This window comes from Scyliorhinus canicula, chromosome 15 (assembly GCF_902713615.1).
Source record: "Scyliorhinus canicula chromosome 15, sScyCan1.1, whole genome shotgun sequence".
Classification (NCBI taxonomy): domain Eukaryota; kingdom Metazoa; phylum Chordata; class Chondrichthyes; order Carcharhiniformes; family Scyliorhinidae; genus Scyliorhinus; species Scyliorhinus canicula.
Window position 1 is genome coordinate 6,216,306 of NC_052160.1, and position 17,726 is coordinate 6,234,031.

General features: G+C 43.4%; 1 protein-coding gene across 1 annotated transcript in view; it reads left to right on the plus strand.

The window, feature by feature from the left end:
• Nucleotides 1–1,908: 1,908 nt before the first annotated feature.
• The window catches only part of shisa9a (shisa family member 9a), a 312,987-nt gene continuing 297,169 nt past the window's right edge, over nucleotides 1,909–17,726 (plus strand). The window contains exons 1-2 of the mRNA XM_038819375.1: nucleotides 1,909–2,994; nucleotides 14,933–15,060. Coding sequence (XP_038675303.1) covers nucleotides 2,456–2,994; nucleotides 14,933–15,060 — 667 coding nt within the window. The 5' untranslated portion in view covers nucleotides 1,909–2,455. The remainder of the gene's footprint in view (nucleotides 2,995–14,932; nucleotides 15,061–17,726) is intronic.

Here is a 17,726-nt window from a genome sequence, read left to right on the forward strand (position 1 = left end):
TGTGACATTTGAACCAGTTCACTGGATTGCCGTTTATAATCAGCACTTCCTCACACGTGCAGTTATTCACCAGATACTGAGGTTATTTCGGAAAGTAATGTGAGGGAGCATTCAGAAATTAATCCAAAGAGAGAATTGAAAGGATGGTGCGGTCCCTTGTTGTAAATGGGCAACCCCCTGAACAAGGAAATGAATAAAGGGGACTCCTATTAACAAGGCACTGTTTTGCCAAGTCAGGACTGCTCAGTTGTTGTATTGGCCGAGGTTAGATTGTGTCACCAATTAATTCAAAGCTGCGACATTATTAATCCACCCTGTCTGATTGAATGGGATCCTCAGCTGGGACAGAGCTCTGAGCATCTGTATTTACAGAACTGTTCACAACCCAGCCTGTCGATTTTCAACATTTCTCCACTAAGCTGAACTTTCATAAGATCCGATTAAATAAACGAAGGCAAAAGAATCGCAGCAATCAGCCAGGTTGAGGAAGTGAGAACTGTTGGCATCGATCTTCTTGTAATTCCATTTCCACCCGGATTCACCAGCAGTCACTACGTGGCAAACTCGACCGCTGCTAATTACTCTGATATCAGACACTTCATTGCAGCGTTGATGTGCTTCATTCTGTTGTGAACGCGTACATCTCAGCATGAACTCAGTGCAGCTGCAATAAACGCCACAATCTTTATTTCCAAACCGTACGGTGTGTAATGTGGGCAAGCCCCTCCTGCCCAGCACAGGACAGAGTGAGGCGGCTTGCCTGGCGCAGTTCGAGTGGAGCAGGTGGAATGATGTTGAGTTGCTAGTGTGGTTTGTGAGCAGGCCGCTTGGCGCTGTTGTTGAGATATTACCTGTCCGAACACCAAGCTTGTGACATTTTGCAACATGACCTCATTTAGACTGCTGTATTCTTTTGGGGAGGGGAGGGAAGTAAAACCTTAGTGTTCAGGATAAAATGTATATACGGTGTTTAAAGATGTCAAGGGCTCCAGCACTGAGCACAAACTAAACTGTCCTGGCGACTGCATTTCAATCTTTCACCTTTAAAAGTGTTGATTTAATATTTTCCCAGAATTTAACAGACCAGTTAGAGATTATATTGCGAAGTTATTATTCTCCTCAGTAAGATGATTAAATGAAGTCACCTATCCTCTGCGCGCAGGAGTCTAGGAATCACTTTCTTCTGGATCGTATTCGGCAAATTTACCACCGCAAGAGAATGTTACTATTTCCACACATTTGTTTCACACATTGACTATGATACTGGCTAATGTTTGGCTTGCCAGTAATATCTGTAGCCTCACTTCATTGGTGCTGTGCTCCTGGCCAGTGGTGTAAAACAGAAATTCAGGGATGGGGTCTGGAGCTGAATCTTGTTCGGATGGTGTGGAAAGACCTGCCATTATTTGTGTTTTCCTTGTTTTTAAATCTTAATTAGGAAATGCTCTGTCCAACGCCAGGGGCTGTTTTACTGGGAGTGTGGGAAACAAGGTCAGAGCAGAATCCCCCCCTCACCCCACACCCCCACCCAGCAAACTTTGAAGTCAGCAGAATGATCAGGAATGGTGATGAGGGGCACGCTTTCGGAATTATTTTAAACAACACGAGCAGAGAGATCCTTCAAATTAAAAACGTGGGCTCCGGTGTTTTTTGTAGTATAAATGGCAGTAGTTGAGGATGTTATCTCTAAAAGTGGCAGTCCATTGTAGGTCCCACCTCCTCAGAAAACCAGCCTTTCTCTAAAGACACAGCGGCAACTTTTTTAACAGTCTTTTTATTTGTTTAAAAAGTAACCTCAGCATGTAAACCTCTTGGTTCATTTGGCGGTTAAATGCAGCGACAGCATCGATACAGACATTGCCCCTTTAATTGCGTGTCTGGAGCTGCGAGCAACCGCGGCGAGTTCCTGACTCGATCCTCTCCCTCCCTCGGCGTTAAAATCCCACAGCAGTCACCCAAACTGCTTCATTGTGTGATTAACCCGCAGGAGAGGGAGGGGGGGATCTGTGTCGGGGTAAAGGTTTTAAAGCCTTGCCTGTAGAAAAGGCGAAGGGACAGGAGGAAGGTTGGAACTTTAACATGATACTGCGCTTCACTGACTTGCCCTGATCGCTCCAACTGGACGGACGCGCTTTGGGGATGTGCACGATCTGCTCTCACAGCCTGAATTGTTGGAGTGGGCTTGAAGCTGAGCTGGTGTGTGGATGGCCCCTCAGTCCTGTGCCAGTGTCACTGGGCACATACATCGTCTCTCCGGGAATGCAGCAGTGACCAGGCACTGAGTACACTCGCCCACACCCCCTCTCTGAAGCTATTGCCACCTGTAAGTTGGAAGCCCAGGGGGAGCGGCACCAAAGCGGCAAGTTGAGAAAGCTGGTGGGCTGCGCACCAGGCGAGGATGCCCAGGGACACGCCTGAATCCTGAGAGGTCGGATCCGGCTTCCCTGCGCACACAATGCCGAGGAACACCATCAGCCTCCGACTCATGCGCTACCTGTTGCTGGACCTGTTGGGCTTGTGGTGCCCTGTGCTGGACTGCATGGCACAGGGCAAAGGCGGGCAGCAGCTGGGGGGCATTCTGCTGGTCTCCGGACAGAACACCTCGAAAGAACCCGGTAGCCCCGAGCTACCAGCCACGCCAGACCGCTGCCGGGGCTATTTCGATGTGATGGGCCAATTCGACGCAGCTTTCAATTGTAACACCAGTATTTATCAGTACTGTTGCGGGACATGCGGCTACAGGTATTGCTGCCAGTTCAAAGAGTCCAGGCTCGATCAAAGCATTTGCTCCAACTATGGCACCCCGAACTGGGCTAACGTGGGCAAGCCACCCCAGAGACCGGATGAAACTGCGTTTGATCACACCCGGGATAAAACAAACTTAATCGTTTATTTCATTTGTGGCGTGGTGGCCATCATGGTGTTAGTAGGCATCTTCACCAAACTGGGGCTGGAGAAATCGCAGAGACCTCAGAGAGAATTGAACATGTCCAGGTAAGGATGGCCCCTGCCGAATTACTCCCCACCCTCACTCCCCCCCACCCTCACTCTCCCCAGGATTACTCCCCACCCTCACTCTCCCCAGGATTACTCCCCACCCTCACTCTCCCCAGGATAACTCCCTACCCCTCACTCTCCCCAGGATAAATTCCCACCCATCACACTCCCCAGGATTACTTCCCACCCTCACTCTCCCCAGGATTACTTCCCACCCTCACTCTCCCCAGGATAACTCCCTACCCCTCACTCTCCCCAGGATTACTACTCACCCCCACTCTCCCCAGGATAACTTCCCACCCCTCACTCTCCTCAGGATAACTTCCCACCCCTCACTCTCCCCAGGATTACTACTCACCCCCACTCTCCCCAGGATTACTACTCACCCCTCACTCTCCCCAGGATAACTTCCCACCCCTCACTCTCCCCAGGATAACTTCCCACCCTCACTCTCCCCAGGATAACTTCCCACCCTCACTCTCCCCAGGATAACTTCCCACCCTCACTCTCCCCAGGATAACTTCCCACCCTCACTCTCCCCAGGATAACTTCCCACCCTCACTCTCCCCAGGATAACTTCCCACCCTCACTCTCCCTAGGATAACTTCCCACCCTCACTCTCTCCAGGATTACTACTCACCCCACACTCTCCCCAGGATTACTCTCCACCCCTCACTCTACCGCGGATTACTCCCTGTCCCTCACTCTCCCCAATGTTACTCCACACCCCTCACTCTCCTCAGGATTACTCCCTAACCCTCGCTCTCCCCAGGATTACTCCTCACTCCCCAGGATTACTCCCGGCCCCTCACTCTCCTCAGGATTACTCCCTAACCCTCACTCTCCCCAGGATTACTCCCGCCACTCACTCTCCCCAGGATTACTCCCCACCCTCACTCTCCCCAGGATTACTCCCCACCCTCACTCTCCCCAGGATTACTCCTCTCCCCTCACTCTCTCCAGGATTACTCCCCACCCTCACTCTCCCCAGGATTACTCCTCTCCCCTCACTCTCCCCAGGATTACTCCCCACCCTCACTCTCCCCAGGATTACTCTTTGCTCCTCACTCTCGTCAGGCAGACAAGTCGACACTCGTGTTTATCATTTCTCTCCCCCACCCCCAACCCTTTATGAAGAGGGGGTCTGAGTGAATGGAGTCTATTATAAATCCTCCATAATGAACTAACGGCAGTGGTGAGGTGGGGGAGACTGGGACTGGCGTCCAGCAGGCCCAAACACACAGGAGGGGCATGTTCTCACTCGGCGACTATTTGTAGCTGATTCTTCTGTGTACAGCAGCGATTCCCCCCCAGGGAGGCCAAACACTCGGCTCCTGGCATTTTTAACCCTATTATGGGCGGGGTGGGGGGGGGGGCGGGGCGAAGGGTGATAAACAAGTTGCAGTTTCCGAAATTAGCCAAATAGCTTACTGGTCTCTCAAACTAACTTTTCTTTGCCCTGTTTGTTTCCAAATGGCACCTCGGCGTGTTGGAGATTGTGGAATGATAGATATTGTCACCGCTGAACTAAAGGGACATGTTTGTCCAGGCAGAGAGGCACACTTGTTGCTGCCAAGAGCTTCTGGTGCATTAGCAAAGCCCCCTCGCCCCAGCGGCTACACCAGCGGCTTTCTGTGGAGGAGAAGGTGGTAGCAGCCAGAGAGCAGGCTTCTGATTGCCAGAGAGTCTGTTATTTCCCAGATTCCCAATCCTGTGTGTATTCCCCACGCTCCAAACAACGTCTTGTGCTTGGAGCAAAGAGAATCAAATCCTTCCAACGTCTGAGCTCCTATCCGAAATAAGTATCAAAGGAGCAAAACGTTTAACCCCTTTAATAATCTATTGGGATCATGGAATTGTTGCCGAGTTCCCGCACATTTTCTCCCTAAATCACAACCTCTTATTTATCTTTAAACCGCGAGCCTTCGGAATAAAAATCACTCCAGTGAAATATCTGAGCAAAAAGATCTTCCCCTGCAGTGTCATTGTGCAGGTAAAACAGTCAGCCCTGGGAAATACAGATTTGATTTAGTTCACACTTTGGGGTAACACAATAAATAGCTGGATGGAGGAAGCCATTGGCTCTGTCTGAGTATCAGTCAGTGCAGTGAGCAACTGAACACACACACTCTGTATGGCCATGGCTATGTGCACATGGGTGTCTGTGTGAGCGGAGGTGGGGAGTAAGGGGTTAACAACAACTCGCCAACAAAACATTTACTGTTCTGGGTGGCAAACAACTGCTGTTGAGGGTAGTGTGTAAACTGCCCGCCAGCTGGGTGCCTGACCCCCCTGCCTGCCACACACACACACACAAAGGCAGCTCAACTTCACCCAGGTCCACACCGAGCTGCTCCTTCACATCTTTCTCCACCTTCCTCCTGCTGAAGGATTGCTCCCATCACTATTAATTTAACCAGTTCCTCTCAGCGCCAGGTCGCTAGAAGGCGCTGCTTTGCCCGGGAGTTTAATGGGAGGATGGGAGCAGCAATTTCTGCGCAATGTTCTCCATCCTCCCCCCTTCAAAGCTTTTCATTAACTCGCTGATTTGACCACACGGGATAATTCCAGCCCCGGAAAGATACTGGCCCCCATTTAACATGAAAGTCTGCACAATTTCCTCAAGTCCACAGCACAGCTAATCGCTTCTGGAGCGATCATGCGGGGTTTCAGTCCGCTGCTTCCCTCCTGGAGAAGCAGGTCCCAGCCACTGCTCACAGCCTGAGTGAAGAGCAGCTTGATGGATGGATTGAAGTTACTGTTTACTAGCTTGAGTCTCTCTGACGGTGCACATGCGGAGGAGTCATGTCTCTGGGTTAGTTTGGCGATCTTTACAAGTCCCTCGACACACAGTGTAACTCACCCCCCCCACCCACCCCCAAAGAGCAGCCACAAACTGTGACACCCAGCAAATGTGCGGCAGCAGTTTCTGCCGTCTTGCCTCTGATGTTCCCATGTCATCATCAATATTCAGGAAAATGAAATCACTCCTCACACATCATCCACTAGATGGGGTGTATGTGCCAATCTGTAAAATATAAATACAGTATGACAATACTGTAACACTTTACTTACTGTTACAATACTATACATCAGCTCCATGTGACTTACTGAATGTGGAACTGAACTCTTCCATCCAGGAAACTCTAAGGCCCAATATTTCTCAAAGGCTGATCTCAGCCTGCACTGGAGTGGGTACAATGCAACCGGCGTCATTCAATCTGCTTGGCTAAGGTAGGGGAATGGACTCCCAAGTCATTCATTGCATCCACCCATTGGATGTGACTTTAATTCCCAAATGTTTCTCTCACAGTTTCTACCTCTTTGCAACTTGATGTATTCTCCCAATCACCGGTCTGTACTATTCACCAAGTCGTGCTACACCCATTCAATACCTTTTCTGATGTTTATTTAATCAGACTCAACTGATTTGATTCTAACTCAATAACCCCCCCCACACATGTTTCATTCAAATAAATATTCCACAAATGCTGATTGCGGATATTTAGGGCTATTTCTAAGCTGAGTAAAACCAAACTCCTTCTGGAAATAAACAATTCTTCCATGAGAATTGTCCATTCTCCCAAGGTACTTGGTCAGGCATCCCATTGCAAGAAGATAAGACTTCAGCTCTGTTGCTCCTGTCTAAGCTGCAGTTTAGGTTATTACAATGATTCAGATACATCGAGAAGCAATCTACAGTCTGGAGATAGGTACCACTTTGCAGTTAGAACTGATTAATTTTGACCTTTCACATGAAGGATAATCTGGTGGAACAGAATGCAGCCCAAAATCTTCATTGCTACTTTGTGAAATGTGTGAGGCCCCTGACAATTTGCCGAAGTTGCTTGTTCAAATCTGGCTACCATCGATATTCCTTGAGCAATTTGCTGTATTTTTGGATCACATGGTGTTCTGTACCAAAACAAGCATCTCAGAATGCACAGGTGCAGCAATAACCAAATAAATATCTGCTAAAGCAACTAATCTTGAACTATTAGTTTTTCTGTCATGGTCCAAATGCTAATCATCTGCTGCCTAGCTCTGATTCTATTTTCAACCATGTTGATTTAGATTGACTCATTTTTAACCTTATTCCTTGGTTCCTGTAACCAATTGTGTTGTCACTGCAATGCTTTGTGAAATAACATCTACATATGAATTTGTCTTTCGAAGTCTTGATCTGTTCTATTTCCTCATATAGAAGTCTGTGATTTGTGATATTCCTTGCTGGGATTTTTATAGCCGTTCAGATGAAAATACATCCGCAATGACAGATTCCTCTCTCTCTATATAAGTATGTGCAAGGTACTTAGTTCAAAGAGACTATAAAAAGAAGACTATCTCAATCAATTACTTTTCCATACTTATGTTTTGGCTTTGTTCCGAGTCCCTTGAAGGTGGACAGAAACCATACTTACCTAGTATACTATTCCAGTAAGAATCAACCCTGTTTCATGTTCATAGGTGAAAACCTCTTGAGCATCGTTGATGCCCACTTTAATACCTACAGATACAGTTAGGTGTTCCAGGAATTTGATTCTATTCTCTAAAATCTTAACTGATAATTCAAATTAATTTTTCTGCTTATGTTTTCTTCAACACATTGCGCTCCGATTGGATCTTTCCTTTTACTAGAATGTTATCTGTCTGACATGCAATCTCTTGGCAGCCTCCCAGCAACGTTGGCATAGACTTCTGGAAATGTTCCTAATTTGATATGATACTTGTTGTTACCAGAGCGGATCTTTTCAAAAGGTGCATTTGCCAGAATCCAGAATTGTTAAGTAATTATAGGAAAGAAATATGTTTTCTTTTCCTCTAAAGGTGGTGGAGTCTGACTGAGTGAGTGCTTCACCTATTTTTCCAATAGACAAATGCACAATTATTGGTCAAAATTGCATTGTACAAACCTGGCTGTTTGGATGACAATGATTACTGCACGACAGTCTGTAGTTTCCCCCACTCTTGGCATATCAAATTTCTCCATCCTGATCCTTTCTTGTTTCAATTTTCTTCATAATGGAACATAAAGTTTTCTAAGGGCTGCTGCAGAAAAGGCTTTTCATCGAGCTTAAGTTCAATGCGATGTTCACCTGTGAGTTTATCATGGTCATCAAAACTCTTAGGATACTCCAGTTCTGATTTATCTGTTTGTACCTGAGATGGAAGTTCAAGGGTTTGTATTGCAGGGCACTTTATCAGAGTATTTATAAGCTCTTGAACTGCATATGATTTTTCCTGTGCTTTTTTTCTTGAAGATGGGAGGCCACAAACTCAATTTGTACATGATTTGTGCCCTGCTTTATTTATTTTTATTCTGTTTCTTGAGGTGGCCTGTTCCCTTTTAAACATCTTACAGATTGGTTACTCGAGAGACAGTCGTCCTTGCGTCAATTTGAAAATCAATGTAGACTTTTTCAACAAACAGATTTGCTGTCTATGGGCTTTTGAAAGGCATTTCTGTTTTCTTGACCATCTTCCCTGTCTGACACACAGCCCTGAGTTCTCTTCTGATTACATGATGTCTTGCACCTCAACCAGGCATAAATATCTGGCATGTATTCAGAATCCTTCACTTCTTCTTGTGCATTCTTAGGATGTTTCTCTCTTCTCTCCTGTAGCTTTATTTACGGTTATTCTTTGGCTTGAATTCAGTTCCTGTCTGCAGTAATCTCCCCCAGATTTTCAGTTGGCTAATATTGCTCCTCGTCTTTCATTAATCCTTCTTATTAATTTCAGATGGTCTCTGCTGAGTTATGTAATTGAAGTTCCTGACAGTCTCCAATCTCATGGTTCAAATATGAGCATGAGTTATCTCATCATGTATCCATTGTATTGGGCCCACCAGTTTTGAGGTGTAACACAACATTGCACCAATTCCCTGTCTTTCTGCTTTCTTTGGTTGAAGTTGAATTTTTCATAAAGAAGTTTTTATTTTTTCCAGTCTGTCCAGTGTTGTTTTATAATTCCTCCTGCAAACAATTGAAGGAAATTGATAGGCTCCACTTTCTTTTAAATACATCAGTGTGCTAATCTGATTGAGATCACATATTTGTCTAAATGCAGAGTAATTCAAAACCCTTCAAACTGCTTTGTCTATTTTGACCATTTTTCTGGCGTACCATGACATTTATCCTCTGCATAAAATTTGATAGGAACTATTTTTCTGCATTTTAAACTGTTCTTGCTCTTAATGATACTTATGACGTTTTATTCCTTGCATATAGCACTCACCTGATCTGTCTTTTGTTTTGCACCATCTTTAGTTGATTCTTTTAGCAAACTTATACCACCTTATTGTGTCAGGATTGTATTTGAACACAATATAATAACACAAAAGTCCGATAACCTAAAGCATCAGCAGAAACAACAGAAATGCAATTCATGGTTGATGTCAGTCTTGACTGTGATGGCTGTCGCTATCAATCAGCGCACTGATATCCATTGACCATATTTACAATTGAAAATGGACCACTAAGCAAGACGCTGCCTGCAGATATAGGTTATGGACACCAATGTATCCAGTGATACATGTTCCGAATTCAGATCATGTCTTGGATATTTTCCTTGGTACAACAAGTTCTTATTATGCCCCATAAACCATCTGAGTATCTTTCTTCTCAAAGTCTCTATGATGTCCAATACCTCATTATATGATCGTATGATCCAGCGTGTAACAATTGCACACCTTTGTGATGTGCCTTTTGCATTTATTCCCAAATACCCTTCAAAACCCAACGTGGAGTGAGATGTTGAGGATGCAGTCAAATACAAATCACAGTAATTAAACCTATAGAAGGATCGTTATGAATGGCGTCACTTAATTCCGTCATTAGAAACTGTCTTTACAAATAATATAAAATAATGAACAGGCTTCCTCTCCCAGTATCTTGCTTGACTTGAACAAAATAACTGCCCTTTTGAATTCTCTTTGATCTTGCTGAAAGCTTGTCTTTCCATTTAAAATGTGACTGTCTACTCATGCCGATGCCTCTGTTTCTTAAAAAATCCTTTTGTGTTTACAAAAAAGAATAGCCTATGCCAAAGAACCCCTGCTGGGTGCCCAGGATGAGGGATCTACCAGCACAATGAATGTTAGGCATTTAGCATTTATGGAGGCAAGCTAACAAATTGCTCATTGTTTATATTCTTTGGGCAAACAAATTCTAAAATATTGGTATTTTAGTTACATTTTCTGATTTATACAGACACACTTTGATTTAAAATTGCAGGTAAATTAGCCAGTTTCAAGAACTATAGGGTGTTGATAATGCAGACTTTTTAAAATCAGAATACAACTGGGCCAACAACGATGTACAGGGAAGAGAAGGAGAAACCCTCCTGAAGTGTGTTCAGGTGAATTTTCATGATCAGTATGTTTCTGACTCAAGGGGAAGCTGGATCTGGTGGAATGAGATAGGTTAAGTGAATGAAGTGCATTTAGGGAACAATGATAAATAGTAACCCGGGTTTAGAATAGCTATGGAAAAAGAAACGATGCAATGTGGAGTAAATGCTTAATTAGAGGAGGGCCAATTTTAAGGTTGAAAACGGACCTGTCTGGATAAATTGGAATGAAGGATTAACAGGCAAAACTATAATGGAACGATGAGCTGCCGTTGAGGTATATTCCCAAAAAAAGGAAAGGTAAGGTAACCAAAGCCAGATCTCCTGGCAGCAAAAGAGAGTGTAAGTTTAAGCAGAAAAAGGGGACCATATGAAAGATTCCAGGCAGATGATACAAGTAAGAACAAGGCTAAGTAGATAAATAAGAGAGGTAAAGAGAGAGGGAGAGTATGAGAAGAGACTGGAACCAACATTAAAGGATAAGAGAAAAGTCTTCTCTAGGTATATATATGTGGTATGAGGAGCTCTGGTGTCGTCTAGGGACCTAAAAGAGGATCTACATTAGGAGGCAGAGGGCATGGTTGAGGTAATAAATAAGCATTCTGACCCTGTCTTTGTTCTCTGTTCTCTGTTCTTTGTTCTCTATTCTCTTTACAAATGGAGGTGGTGCCAGAGGACCAGAGAATTGCAATGTTACACCATTGTTCTTAAAAAGGATGTAAAAACAAGACCAGCAATTACAGGGCAGCACAGTAGCACAAATGGCTAGCACTGTTGCTCCACAGCACCAGGATTCCAGGTTTGATTCTCCGCTGGATCACTGTCTGTGCGGAGTCTGCATGTTGTCCCCGTGTCTGCGTGGGTTTCCTCCGGGTGATCCGGTTTCCTCCCACAGTCCAAAGATGTGCAGGTTAGGTAGATTGGCCATGATAAATTACTCTTAGTGACCAAAAAGGTTAGGAGGGGTTATTGGGTTACCGGGATAGGGTGGAAGTGAGGGCTGAAGTGGGTCGGTGCAGACTCGATGGGCTGAATGGCTTCCTGCACTGTATGTTCTATGTTCAGAAAAAGCCAACCACTTTAATCTCATTGGTTGAAAAGCTTTTAGAAACTTTAACCCAAGACAAAATTAACAGTCACCTGAACAGAGATAGATTAATGAAAGTAAACCAACATAGATTTGTTAATGGCAGATTATGTGTAACTAACTTGATTGTGCTTTTGACGAGGTAGCAAGAGGATTGATGAAGGTAAGATGGTTGATGTGGTGTATATGGAGTTCCAAAAGGTGCTTGAGGAAGTCCCACATATTAGGCTTGTTAGCAAAGCTGAAGCTCATCGAAAAAAAAATTACAGTGGCAGCATGGATACAAAGCTGGCTGTGTGACAGAAACAGAGAGTTGCGTAAAGGGTTATTTATTAGATTGGAAGAAGGTACACAGGGGTATCCCTCAGGGATCAGTATGTGGATCACTGTTTCTTGATATATATTAATGACCTTGATTTGGTTGTGCAGGACATAATTTCAAAATCTGCAGGTGACATAAAATGTAGAAATTTCATGAACCTAGAAGGATAGGGATAGACTTCAAGGGAATGTAGACAGGCTGGTGGAATGGGTCGACGCATGGCAGATGCAATTTAAGGCAGAGTAATGTGAAGTGATACAATTTGGTAGGAAGATTGAGGAGAGACAATACACAATGAAGGATATAATTCTAAATGTGGGTGCTGGAACAGAGAATGTTGATGGTAAATGTGCAGAAAGGGCAGGTTGAGAGAGCAGTTAACAAGACTTATGGGATCATGGCTTTATAAATAGAAGCATAGAGTACAAAAGTAAGGAAGTTATGGTGAAGAATTAAAGAACACTGCTTCTGCCTCAACTGGAGTATTGTGTCCAATTCTGGGCACCACATTTCAGGCATGAGAAAGGGCACAAAGAAAATTACAAGAATGGTTCCAGCGATAAGGAACATTATTTATGTGGATAGATTGGAGAAGCACTAGATTGGAAATGTAACACTTTTTATAAATTCTTTTGATAGGAAGTTAAGGAATCCTGAAATGTGATCTTCCAACACCGGAGAGTAATCTGTCTCGCCTGTCTCTTCGTAAGATTGATCCTAAATATAAAAGCAAACTGCAGATGCTGGAATCTGAAACAGGGAGGATTGATCCTCCCTGATTATTGGTCTCTTAAGCCAAACAAGATTACCAGCCTGCCCCTGGAAGCTCACGTCCAACTTGCCAATTCCCGTTCCACTGCACTGTGTCTGTAAATGAATTGAAGAACATCCTCCCCGTGGGTACTTCAGCAGCCACTCTGTGAGGTCACTAAACACTATTGTAACATTTTGTCTAGGGTGGTCAAGGTGGCATTAATTTCCTAGGACTGCCTATACCATCTCCCTCCATATTGCCAGCACCAACCTCTCATGCATTCCCAATCTGGGGTCTCAACCAGCTGATCTCTCTTTGCTGTGTTCTTTGTCAATGATGTGTCCATAGATTAGTTAGGGAATCTAGATTCTCTTGCAATTGCAAGACACCCACTCTCCCCTCCTCATTCAAGTTTCTGTTTCCTGTCTTCCTCAGATTTAAGAGCTTCTTGCCACTTCACCAACTGTGGCCTTTTTAAGATGTAGCCAGAGTTAATTTTATTCCCTCCAATCCCCAACAGGAATACGGCTGTAAATTTGCCCCTCTGGGTTACTGGCACTATCATGAGTGTGAGTCCCACCCTACCTTTAAACAGCCAGGTACAGAGATATCCAGTCACATAGCTAAGGGTGTGATGCCAGAGCAAATGGGAGGATCCAGACAGAACAGTTATACATTGAACCTTTATCAAAGTTAAGAGATTTTCTTGCGTATGAGAGCACTCAAATTCAACCTCTTTTTATTTATTGGTTCACAAGATATGAGCTTTGCTCTTAATTACCCTTGGTGAAAATGTTGTTGTGCCGCCTCCTTGAGTACAATTTTGTGGCTTACTAGGGCAGTTAAGAGACAGTGCTGTGGGTCTAGTATCACATATAGGCCAGACCAGGTGCGAATGAACATAGAGCATAGAACAGTACAGCACAGAACAGGCCCTTCGGCCCTCAATGTTGTGCCGAGCAATGATCACCCTACTCAAACCCACGTATCCACCCTATATCCGTAACCCAACAACCCCTCCCCCCCTCCCCTTAACCTTACTTTTATTAGGACACTACGGGCAATTTAGCATGGCCAATCCACCTAACCCGCACATCTTTGGACTGTGGGAGGAAACCGGAGCACCCGGAGGAAACCCACGCACACAGGGGGAGGACGTGCAGACTCCACACAGACAGTGACCCAGCCGGGAATCGAACCTGGGACCCTGGAGCTGTGAAGCATTTATGCTAACCACCATGCTACCCTGCTGCCCTCTGAATGGTTCAGTTCTTTCCTTAAAGGACATTAGTAAATATGTATTAGTTCTTACAACAATCTGGTAATTTCATGGTCACCATTATTGATACAGTACTGGCTTTTTATTCCAGATTTGAAGTAATTGAATTTAAATTTCCCAGCTGCTGTGGTGAGATTTGAACTCATGTTAACGGATCACTAGTCCAGATCTCTAGATTACTAATCTAGACTGACTCCTCCTGCATGCGGGGTCTTCCCTCTTTTTGTGCCCCCAAGGTCATACATTTACTGCCAGGCAGAGTTCTGAATCATGCACTACCTTGATACCCTGGTTAGACTGTATTTCAGATTTGTCAATGCACCTGAAGCATCACTATAATGGTAGCCTGAAATCCACGAGCCTTGATGGTGCAGGAATCACTCTGAGATTTATTTTGTGGTTTGATTATTTGTGGAACTATGGACTACCTTAAATGAAGTGCGATGAGCACTGCGAAGCGGCCATTGATTTGTGTAATTCAGCGTTGATAATTGCAAATGAGTTGAACATCAAGCAAGTGGAATCCTTTCTGATTCATGTAGCTCGTGGCTTTGTGCAACAGAGCATGTAAGGTCACATGGTGCTATCTACAATTCTTTGTGTCTACAGAATTCTTGCCATTCGATAAAATTGCATAGTCCCCTCATGTTGCTGCCAGACGTTCACAGAAAATAAGATGAAATTGTTCACTTGAGTAATCAATGGATTGGAAATTTGCTTTATTCATTTATGCAGATATCTACTGATGACAAATTTGACTGCAGGTGCCTGTGCAGCATACAACCTTCTTTCTAATAGTTTTAAGTCCAGTTCCCACCACTTAAATCACTGATGTTTAAATTGAGTAACTGTTTGGTTACATCAGGAAAAAAGTCACCAATCATTCACATTTCCAACATAGTCAATTACAAAGTCTCCACCTACACCATGTTAAATGTGTTGGCATTTCAGGTGGAAACAGGTGTTCACACTGTAGTTCTCACTTTATTAGAATAGGATTATTCTGAAACAAATCCCAATAACAATGTAAATGACACTGCGCATAGGTCATAATTACAAAGTGACCGGAGGGTACTTCATTTATACACCAGCATGGAAAATGAAAGGCTTTGTTTATTTCTGAAAAGTGTTCTTTCTTTCCAGGGCTCTGACTGATGTTCTGAAACAGCAGGGTCAGTCCACCACCAGCAATCCTGTGGAAAGAGATGGGAAAGTTGCCATTCATGTGCAGCATGAAAACATACAGCCCACAACCTCAAGGAACAACTTTGGTAAGCTGTACAATTCGATAGGCTTGTGTGGAGCAGTGGAACTGAATGAACTGTGGCATTATTGTTTAGTGTTTTTTATTGATGGCTTTCCTTGGACATACTTTAAAAATAATAATCAATACTTGAGATATTGTCAAGTCTGTGGCGATTTCTCAGTTAGAAATGCAGACCTTTAGTAAATGGTAGTCCAGCATTTAATTGAGTTTTGTTCTAAAGCTATCCAATTTTGATCTGAGAATCAGCCAGGTAGGTCATAAGTTCATCAAGTAGTGAATGAGGTTCTCCAGTATTTGGCAATCTTGATAGTCTCATGACTCGTCCTCAGTTGAAATGAATTATGATTCTGTTCTGAATCAGACTCGGGTCCCACATTTCAATTTGGATTGGGAGTGTAGGAAAAAGAAGTGGGAGCTGAAGAAAAAAAGAAGAGGTGATGAATTAGAGAAGAAAATTGGATTGATAACGATGCCAATCTGGTAAATTTTAAATCAGTAATTCCTAAAGTAAATTTTTGTTAAATTTATATGACTAACTTGCCTTGTGTGGTGCATATGCTTCCCTTTTAATTCCTTGTTGACCTTCCAGTATGAATATATCATAGATCAAGATGTATGGACAGTTCAATTTGTTGCCCACTTTTAATTAGTGTATTCTCATAGGCATCCTTGTGTGCACGATATATGTATAAAAGAGCAGGTAAAAAATAAATTACAAGGTAAACTACAGGAAAACTGATCTAATGATGTGTAGATGCTTTCTTATTAACAAATTAAATGCTTTGTGTCTGTATTAATCCATTAGAATGGATCTATTTCCTCTGATTTTTGCATACACTGGTTTTAATAGAGTCTGGTCCCCATAAGAGCAATCTAGAATTATCATTAAAATGTTCTTTCAGCATAAATTGCTGTTGCGAGTTTTTTGCCTTCCCTTTTGTGCAATTTGAAAGGAATACTGTTGTACTCTTTGGGGAAAGGAAAATTCAACTACTCGTGGGGGAAAGCTACTAAAACTACTGACTGGCAATAAACACACAGGCTTGAATGCACTTGTTTTTGTTCTCTGGCACACAATAACCTGATTTTTTTTAGACCTGAAAATAAAGGCAATTGCCATTTCCATAATTGTTCCATTCCAAAACAATGCAGCCGAGTAAACAGTGCTTCTTTTGGTTTTCACCAAGTCTCCATGAAGCTTACCAACCTCATTAGATGACTGAAATCCAGAAGATCATGCTCACATTGTACCACAGAAACATAATAAGATACATAAAGACTACCCTTTGCTAGTCACAGCTGGGATAAGAAGTGAGGATCTACTGAGTTGGATGAGTGAACACATTTTGCCTACAAATTAATGGACCTAGGAAAGAGATTTTGGAGCATTTTGTTTTGGTTTTTCACCTGGACAGTGCAGGAGCAGCCTGAGAGACTGAGACAGCTGCTATCATTTCTGTTCCCATCCACTGTGAAAAATTCCGAGGAAGAGATGAAAAATTCCCATGTTTGCCATTCTAATAGAGGAGTGTGGTGGGAAAAGGAAAACTCAGAAACAATCAGTCATGAATAAGAGCAAGTTTAGTTTATTTCTTAGCTCTGAATAGGACACCCTCCTCTCTCTACAGGAGAGAGAGGAAAGCGCGCCGAGCGCCTCAACCTTCAGTCTTTATTCATTCAAAAGATACAAGTAAATCTCCATTCCATATAAGGAGTTGTTTTTCTCCTAACTTTACTTTCTCGACCTTCAGACAGCTGGGATATCAGTTTTTCTCTCTCTCTCTCTAACCTTGCACACACACACAAACGCCTGCAGCTTTAGTTAATCACACTATTAAGCAGTTATTCAATATTAAGTATTAAAATGATCCATTACAGGAGCAGCAGGAGTGGTTGGTGGAATGGTGAGGCAGCATATGATGCCGATATCTCCTCAAGCTAATATCCCTGCAAAGCACTTACAGACCACACAGATACTATTAAGACCTTTAATGAGGAACACAATGTTAGAAAAGTGTACTTTACCAAAGAGGCAATAGGGAATCCGTACCAGCTATTCCCTGGTGTCACTGCCACCTTGGTCATCTGTGGTTGCAGGGATTATAACCACTTTTATACCTCCAGGTTATTTGAAGCAGTCTTACGGAGATCTCTGCAGTATCAGCCAGGATGCCATGCGGGTACTTTTTACCAAATTATTGTCACAACTTTTAGGGAACCTGGGGAATTCACTTTATTTAACATCTTAAGATAGCAGCAGGCAATGACCATCCAGTTCTATTAGGCTGCTGGGTTTCCTGAAGAACAATAGATGGCATTTGTGTTGCAAACCTACTCAACTTCTCAAATAGAAAGAGCAACCATCCCCTTACTGTCTTGTTTATGTGAGACAGCGTGCAAAAATCTTCCATGTTAACACAAAGAATTCCTAGACATTGTTTCCATGCACTTGTCTTTAGGAATTCTACCTTCCCTGAGCTCTTGGGGCAAGCTCATCGTGAGAATAGATGGCTTAGAACATAGAACATAGAACGATACAGCGCAGTACAGGCCCTTCGGCCCTCGATGTTGCAGCAACATGGAAAAAAAACTAAAGGCCATCTAACCTACACTATGCCCTTACCATCCATATGTTTATCCAATAAATTTTTAAATGCCCTCAATGTTGGC